Source organism: Erpetoichthys calabaricus, chromosome 14 (assembly GCF_900747795.2).
Source record: "Erpetoichthys calabaricus chromosome 14, fErpCal1.3, whole genome shotgun sequence".
NCBI classification, from domain to species: Eukaryota; Metazoa; Chordata; class Cladistia; order Polypteriformes; family Polypteridae; genus Erpetoichthys; species Erpetoichthys calabaricus.
Window position 1 is genome coordinate 2,611,541 of NC_041407.2, and position 9,117 is coordinate 2,620,657.

Below are 9,117 nucleotides of genomic sequence, written 5' to 3' on the forward strand. Positions count from 1 at the left end.
GTTCTGCTCACATACAAGTGACACAAATTCTCACAGTGTTCATTAGACAGCTTTAGATTGGGACACATGTTAAAAAAGGGTAGCTTGAAAATATGGTTAAGGCTTTGGACCTGGGTCCTATTGGAACACGGCCACACTGGCAATTGAACCCAGGTTCCAGTAGTGGAGTCAATGTGGTGTAGTATTTAAAGTATTGGACCATGGTCCTAAGGGATATAGCCAGACAATGTTGAGCCTGAGCCCCAGTGGACTGAAGGGAAACAGCTAGGCTGGTATTAAACCCGGTATGGTGTAGTGTTTAAGCCTTTGGACTTTTAAATTGAAACCCAACAGTTGTTGGTGCAGATCCCACTACTGACACCAAATGGAGAACTGTATCTCCAATGTTGCAAGTCACCTTACATAAAAGGGGTCAAATAATAAATAAGCTTGGTGTGGGATGTGCTGGCATCTCAGTCGGTGCTGTATTTGATGGACAGGGACTCCATTACACTGCAAAACAATCTGCAGTAGACCTTAGCTTATCTTTTCTCCATTTATGATTATGCACTTCATATAAGTGAATACTTAAGAGAACCCATACAATTGTGTGCGACCATTCAGATTTCAAAATGAATGCTTGATAAGCGGGGTTGGGCGGTTTAATGACAAAACTACATCAATACCTGCGACATTAGCGGCCGGGCAGAATTCATTCGAGAGCTTTAAAGTGCCACCGTCCCTTTTAAAACACATCCAACTAAATACTGTGGTGCAGCCACCAAAAGTCGCCTTTAGTAGAAGATGCCAGTGCGATGCCCGAAAAAATTTCGCCAGGCTGGCGGAGTAACAAAGTGGCCAAGCAGCTCAAGCCAACCGTCCGCACAATCAATAAGAACTGAGGGCGCTCGAGCGCGACCCCTGGCGGTGCCTTCATGCTGCACCTTTAAAACAAAGTGAGACAAACACAACTCTGCACCCGATGCGATTAAATAATCCAATGTAAATGTGGCCAAAATAATGCCCCCCCCCCCAAAAAAGAAGCTCGACCCTCAAGCCGCGCACATAGCTACCGATTCCGGTGGTCGGCGATAAACTCGCTTACCTCCAAGAGTTGCACGTAGCTAGCCGGGAACCATCCTCGCAGCCCGTCCTTCTCGCCTTCCCACCAGCCGCCTTCCAGCACTTGCACAACTTTGATGATCTCGCCGGCTTCAAAGCGCAGCCCTTGCTGGTGCTGCTCTCCGGTGAAAGCGTACAGAGTTTTACACAGCGATCCCGACATCCCTGCCTCGAGAGAAAGAGAGAGAGAGAGAGAGCTGATCCAGCGAACACGGCTACTCGCACAGCCCCATGCTTGTACCGCTTGACACCGAGTAACTGCGCTCTGCTCTGCCGCTGCCCACGCCGCTCCTCTCTGCTCTGCTCTCCTCTCCTCTCCGCTCCGTCGCCACTGCGCTCTCACACAAGGAAGGAAGGAAGCAGGCGAGCGTGATCTCACCGCCGAGGCTGTTCGCGCTCTCTCTTCCTCTCTCTCTCCCTCCCTCTATCTATCTATCTCTCTCAAGCCCAGCGTGATTGTTTTTTTGTGAGGAATCATCGAGGAGATGCCGCTCGAGTCCCCCCGCCGAGATGCGGTGCTCGCCCTCCTCCTGTCCTACGGGCTGTGAGGTGCGCCGCCCCACCTTCTCCGCCTTGGACTGGACATGATGGTTTTCACGTGTGAGGCGCTCGCTCTGCTGCCTTAAAGGCTACGTTAACTGGCAGGTGTCGGGCAGCTGTGTCCGATTGGTTAAATACACAAAAAAAGAAAAAAAGGTAAAGAATACTCTCGAAAAGAAGAAGATTTGAGGCGCTATATATATATAATCCGCACTAGGTGTGTCATTAATAGCATCTGGTCATGTGTACTAAATAAATGGAATATTCTGGTGATATGAAAAGAGAGAGAAATCACACAACAGCATGGCATGCCGTCTGATGCCCTCAGAGTGCCCAACACAGCAGCCTCGCTTTATTTGGAACACAAATGACAAAGTCAAGCGACACCAAAAAAAAAAGCAGTAAAAGTGCCGAAGAGGCAGCGCGGCGTTCTCGGGTTTATTATTCGGACGCGACGCTGGCGCAGCGACACATTCCGAAATGTCTGCTCTTTATCTCAAGATCTTAACGCTTTGTCGAAGATTCACATCCCAGAATTATCGCGTAGCCTCCTTTGGGAATAGCCAGCTGAAGGGAATGTGCCGGCTGTGCTCGTGTCGCGTGCTTCTTGCTTACTGCCTTCGTTTACACTCCGAATCTAAAACGACTCTTTACGGAATGCCCGCTCTCGGCACCTGCAGAAGTTCTCAGGCGACCCCTCCATCGTTACACGCTTTAAAAATGAGGGCGGCGAATGGTTCTTCAGAGCACTGCCATAGGGGAACCATCCACGTGATGGCCTCAGAATTAAGAAATGAGGTGCGTTTAGAGCCGTGACGCGTTCCATAAATAATCACGAACGCACGATAACACATTACAGAATCCCAAAGGTTTCCCGATTTTGAGAGAACTCTCGCTGTATAAAATCACACACACCTTATAAGCTCATTTATTTGCTATATCCTCTCAGGCATACTAGAGGTTTCAATTTTGTGCACAAAGAACCAACTTCATATGCAGAGAACCCTCCCGTCCTCAGAATGAGATGTTTCCTGGTCAAGCAATGGCCATCGGAACCACACATCCCAGTGCAGCCTCATTGATACTCCTGAGTGTGTTCTTGGGTCTTTGTCTTGTGGTGCATATATGGCAAGCCGAATTAACATTTACAGATATCTGCAAATGAACTTACGAGGTCTCAACAAGAAGTACAGACATGTGAACATCTTTCAATGTCATGGCGTTTAAAATGCGTTTTAAGATACCTCAGATACTGTAGAGAAATGATACGCTGTACATTTTGACATATCTCAAATGCATAATAAGATATCCCAGATGCCATTCGAGATATCTTGAAGTAAGTTCCTGTACTTTTCAAGATATCGGCAGTAATAAAAGGATAAGTGTCTGTATGTCTGCCTAGTTGCTATGTCTCTGTCATTCCAACAAATGGTGCATCACAAACATTTGTAATAATACAGTGCATTACATATGTCATTCCAACAGATGGCACATGCACAAACATTAGCACTTCTTTTATGAATCCCATACCAAATGGCACTCAACAGAGACATATGCTTTGCATGGTATACTGAAAATACTAATGCTTAGGTCTAGAGTGATTATTTAGATTTCAACCCATGTTAGACAGGTAGCACAGCTAGTCCACCTTAATAAAAGGAAAAGTGTCTGTCAGTCTGTGTGTCTGTCCATTTGCTATGTCTCTGTCATTCCAACAGAATCATCGCATCACAAACCTGTGTAGTAATAAAATGCATTGTATCTGTCCTTCTAACAGATGGCACATCGCAAATATTAGCAGTTTTTATGAATCCCATTCCAAATGGCATATAACACAGATATATGCATTGTATTTGTCATTCCAACAGATGGTGCATCACAAACATTTATAGCAGTAAAAAGCATTACATTTGTCATTTCAGCAGATGGTGCATCACAAACATTACAAATTAATCCCATACTAAATGGCATATTTAAGAGACATATGCAAGGCATGTTAATGTTAATACTGAGACTTATGTCGATTATTTAGATGTCCTTATAAAAGGATAAGTGTCTGTGTGTCTGTCCAGTTGCTTTGTCTCTGTCATTCCGACAAATGGTGCATCATCAACATCTGTAATTAGAAAATACATGCATTTGTCATTTAAACAAATGGCACATCACAAACATTATCACTTCTTTAACAAATCCCATACCAAATGGCACATAACAGAAATAAATGCATTGCATGGTGCACTGCAAATGTGGTGGTCTACGTTGATTATTTAGATTTCAACCTGTCTTAGATAGGTAGCACAGTTAGTCCACCTTAATGAAAGGAAAAGTGCCCCTGTGTCTGTCCAGGTGTTTTGTGTCTGTTGTTTCAACAGATGGCGCATCACAAACATTTGTAGTAATAAAATGCATTACATTTGTCTTTCCAACAGATGGTGCATCACAAACATTTCTAGTAATAAAATGCACTATATTTATCATTCCAACAGACGGCGCCTCACAAACTTTAGCACTGATTTTACAAATGCCATTCCAAATGGCATATAACAGAAACAAATGCATTGCATGGTGCACTGCAAATGTTAATGTGGTGGTCTACGTTGATTATTTAGATTTCAACCTGTCTTAGATAGGTTGCACAGCTAGTCCACCTTAATAAAAGGAAAAGTGCCCGTGTGTCTGCCCAGGTGTTTTGTCTCTGTTGTTTCAAGAGATGGTGCATCACAAACATTTGTAGTAATAAAATGCATTACATTTGTCTTTCCAACAGATGGTGCATCACAAACATTTTAGTGATAAAATGCACTATATTTTTCATTCCAACAGATGGCGCATCACAAACATTAGTGCTGATTTTAGAAATGCCATTCTAAATGGCATATAACAGAGACATACACATTGCATGGTGCACTTAGGTCTAAGCGGATTATCTAAATTTCAGCCTGTCTTAGGTGGGTAGCACAAATAGTCTTAAAATACATCTGTGGGTATTTCAAAATACCTGAAAGGCATTTTCGGATATATCAAAATAACTTGCTATGCCTTCTGATGTACAGTATCTGAAAACCACTTCTAGATTTCTTAAAATAAACAGGATGTTTCACTGATAGAACAGGACATTTTACAAGAGGTGATTTCGAGATGTATTTTCAGCCATTTTGAAAATAACCTCCTTGGACAGAAACAATCTTCACTTTGGGTGACGTGCTCAAGAAGACTCGAAGCTGGAAATGCTGCTAAGGGGTGCTTCGGCAAAGTACTGAATTAAGGGTCTGAATGCTTTCAGGAAAGAGAGATTTCAGGGTTTTGATTTTTAATAAATTTGTAAACCTTTCTGAAAAGCAAGTCTTCATTTTATCATTCTGGGCTGTTGAGTGTATACTGATGGGAAAAAATGGCTTCTCCCAATCCCCAACACCATCATCTGGCCATGAAGAGAAGAACCGGGAAAAATGGCAAATGTCACTCTTTGAAATGAAATCTACGGCACGATTAGGTGAATGGGGTTTTAACAGTTTCTGAATCCACACATCCAGGGCAGGGCTGCGGGCAGCTGCAGGGGTCCTCGGAAACACGGCCCGCTATTCATTTTAATGGAGGTGTGAGCAGTGCAGCCTGCTGGTCACTTTCAGTACTGCACTCCAGTTCATCCTCTTTGGCCAGATAGAAGAGGATACTGCAGTTATTACTTGTTTGGGTAAATGGAATTAAAGTTTAATTTTTAATTTAACAAGGAAATTTCCATTTCGAGTGGTGGTGCTCTCTCAGAGTGCTAGAAGCGGTGAAGGGTGGGTCATGTGCTCGCCGTCTGCTATTCTCACAAACACCAAATGTAATAAACTTATTGTAGCGAAATCTTCGTGATCCAGAGGGTGCGAGCCAGCGCTGGTTGCTGTGATGGAATTCAAAAGCCCTGAAGATGTTTAGTGGGCAACCAGAATGAGAGAGGAGGGGATGCCAGGGTGATGGACGCCTGAAGTTTATGCTAAGATGTCACTCGATTCCCGGGCTCAGAGATGGCAGACTGACAAGATTACAGCAATTCCAAAGGTGTGCCATAATAAGCTTTGGAGGTCTGACTTCAAGAGGTTGAAAAGACAAACTCAGTCCTGGTTCTGACCCTCAGGCTGATCCAAACGTGTTTAGCAGGACCCCCTCAAACTAGGCTTAGAGTTTAGGAATGGAGTGGCACCAAGGAGGATGAGAAAGAGAAGTGACAAGGGTGGCAAGGAGAGCGTCTTGTGCTCACTTACTGAATGGTTAAAGAAGAGCATCCACACCAGGGGTCCGTCAGTTAGGGGATTCATATTTTGCTATTGCTGCATGCCTACTTGATTCACCTGCTTCACCTCCCCTCTTGAATGGGTATCTTTGACAGTCAAAGTTGGTGTTTCTCTTCACCAGGGCTTCCCTCTTGCTCTTCTCTTTGTCTGACAACAACACACAGCGCCCCCTAAGGACCGAACAATGAGGCATAAGGGGACTGGAACACGGTGACGTCATAGACACGCCCATTTTATAGACTGGCCAATTCAGTTACGGATTTGCAGGACGCTGAGGCCAATTCTGGTAACTGTGGGCACAAAGCAGAACGCAGCCATATTTGGGATGCCAGTGGCACAGGAAATATGCAAAATCCAAAAACATTTCACTGGCATTGGTACAACATGGCAGGTTTGAATAGGGAGTCATTATGGAGTTAAATCACTAAAAGTGTGGCAAGTCCTTACTGACAAAATGGTTACAGCAAGTGCTCTTCATTGCTGCTTTGCTGGCATCACTGATGAAATTTGTAAAGCCCCCCCCACTGACGCTGCAGTCTCAATGTAACATTAGATGTTGCTGCAAGTCATCGGGCAGGACCTGGAGGGGTGATTTTATGACTTTAAAGCCCCCATAATGAAAATCATTAGAATCGATAATGTATTGGAATTTGGTGTAGTAGGCAAGATTAGATAGATAGATAGATAGATAGATAGATAGATAGATAGATAGATAGATAGATAGATAGATAGATAGATAGATAGAATGTGGTGTAGTAGGCAAGATTAGATAGATAGATAGATAGATAGATAGATAGATAGATAGATAGATAGATAGATAGATAGATAGATAGATAGATAGATAGATAGATAGATAGATAGAATGTGGTGTAGTAGGCAAGATTAGATAGATAGATAGATAGATAGATAGATAGATAGATAGATAGATAGATAGATAGATAGATAGATAGATAGATAGATAGATAGATAGATAGAATGTGGTGTAGTAGGCAAGATTAGATAGATAGATAGATAGATAGATAGATAGATAGATAGATAGATAGATAGATAGATAGATAGATAGATAGATAGATAGATAGATAGATAGATTGTTTGCCAGGTAAACCATATGGTCTCTGACTCATTGGTCTGCCCTGGGGAATTAATATAAATAAAAGTAAACAACTGTGTTATGTATTTCTAACAGTAAAGTATCTCATTGTGATTAAAAAATCTTTTTTTAATGAGCTTTCCACTTCTGCTGTTATTGTTCTTCCATCTCAGCTTCCCCTTGTGTCTCATTTTGGGGGTCCCTGGCTTCGGGCGGCCAGCGCACCTCTAAGCCGCTGTAAAAACATCAGCCAGTCGAGGCCTCCTTCTAGAAACCCAACGGCACCACCTACCGGCCAAAGGGAAAACAGGCGGAAGAAAGAAAACCAGCCGCGTGACTTGTAAACCGCCGCACAGAAGCACGTAATGTAAAATATCAGCTCGGGCCTTTGAGTTGATGTAACTTGTTTTCTTTGTTAAGGAATTAATAGCCTAATAGCTGCACTAAAACTGATACCCAAACAGATTATATTTTCTGTGTCAACTTTAAGAATTTATGTGTTTATTTATTTTTTTATTTATTAAGACTGACATGATAAGCACAGTGTTGTAACAAGAAATGCTCATTTGATAAATTGTAGTTAAGTTTTCCCAGGCCCAACGCGGGTATCTAGATCAGACTGACTGGTAAAGTTGGCACACTCTAATATCTAATGAAGTGGATTAACTGCCATGTTTAATGGCAAACCGCGTTGGGCCACTTTATTAATAACAGCTGCGCGACAATCCCGATTCCTTTGTCAAACTGTAGTCGAGATTCGCCAGGCCCAGCGCGCACACGACTCACATTAACTGGCAAAGTTCTGTTCGGGTTGGCCCCCGTCTTGCTTTGGATCCAAGTGACCCTGAATTGAATTAATGGCTCATAACGGATTCGATTACAACTAAACTTTTTTTTTTTATAAACAAATGTCGATTGTGGACGTTCAAGCACAAGTACTGTACGTCAGGTGTCAAATTTCCACCCTTGTTATTCCTGCGTCATATATAAAGCTCGGTTGCCTAAACCTTAAAACTTCACTTCATTTGAAAAATCCAGCTGTACATTTGCCCCCCAAAACATTTTTCGTGAGGTCAGTTAGAGGTACATCGGCGGAGGTCTGTCCGTGAATCAGGCGTTACAGAAAATAACGAGCGCTTTGCCTGTCAGAGAATAACCTTACAAGAATCAAAAGGAGCGACACGATGGCGCTTCTGCCTGGCAGTTAGGTATAGAGGATTATTGATGCCAAAATGAAATTAAATCCAACGAGTTACATACAATGCAATGCATATGCATGTTGGGAGCACTGATACAGGGCCATGCTGCACCCACCACGTGACGAAACACCTCAGGATCCCAAATTAGGACCCGAGCGCAGCTGTGCAAAATGGGGGACACCTGAGCACCAAACGGGCGGCATTTAATTTTGAAATGGTTTAATTCTAACATACTTAAAATCGTTACCCCAACTGTTGACGCCCCTTGTCCCACCTCTTTACACCGATTGGTCATTTGGTGACATTCAGTTGTTTATTGGTTACCTCACCTAAAGCGCCTGTGTAAAGTGTTCACGCATGCGCGCTCTGCCCGGCGTGTCACTCACTTGAATTTGGGCGTCCAAGCGACTGTCAGTCGAGTAAAAGATGAAAAAAAAAAACACAAAATATACAAGTTTACCGACCTCAGCGTAAAACTAAAACAGTAAACTCAGTCCTAGCTGAAGTCGCACTTAACGTTTCTCTGTTTTAGGATGGACGAGTTCGCAAATTCGCCGATGCTTTTCATAGGGAAATTTTGAAACTTCCTACTACGCGATCTGTTCAAGATATCTGAACGAAAACGTAACTGTCTCGGCAAATTTCTTTGAAGATCTCAATAAAATCGGTCAGCCCGGGGCCGAGTTGTTTCATGTGAACAGACAGACATACAGACGTGGCCTTTTTGCAGTATGCGCTTTATATGCGCACTCGCCTAAACAAGAAACATGGCACTGTCTTAGCTCCCGATTTTTTCATATACTTTATTAATCCCCGAACCGAAATTGTCATTTCACGTGACATTTCATCAATGATCAATAGGGTTGTGTGGAGCTGAAGGTTATCCGGACAGCAGCGTTAACCGACC

The 9,117-nt window shown here is 43.1% G+C and overlaps 1 protein-coding gene across 2 annotated transcripts in view; it reads right to left on the minus strand.

The window, feature by feature from the left end:
• Nucleotides 1-1,727, minus strand: part of LOC114665163 (growth arrest-specific protein 7-like) — a 147,567-nt gene extending 145,840 nt beyond the window's left edge. The window contains exon 1 of one of the 2 annotated variants that reach the window (XM_051918817.1): nucleotides 1,085-1,727. In XM_051918817.1, coding sequence (XP_051774777.1) covers nucleotides 1,085-1,264 — 180 coding nt within the window. In that variant the 5' untranslated portion in view covers nucleotides 1,265-1,727. The remainder of the gene's footprint in view (nucleotides 1-1,084) is intronic. The other variant, XM_028819580.2, reaches the window with a different exon arrangement.
• Between the last annotated feature and the right edge of the window lie 7,390 nt (nucleotides 1,728-9,117).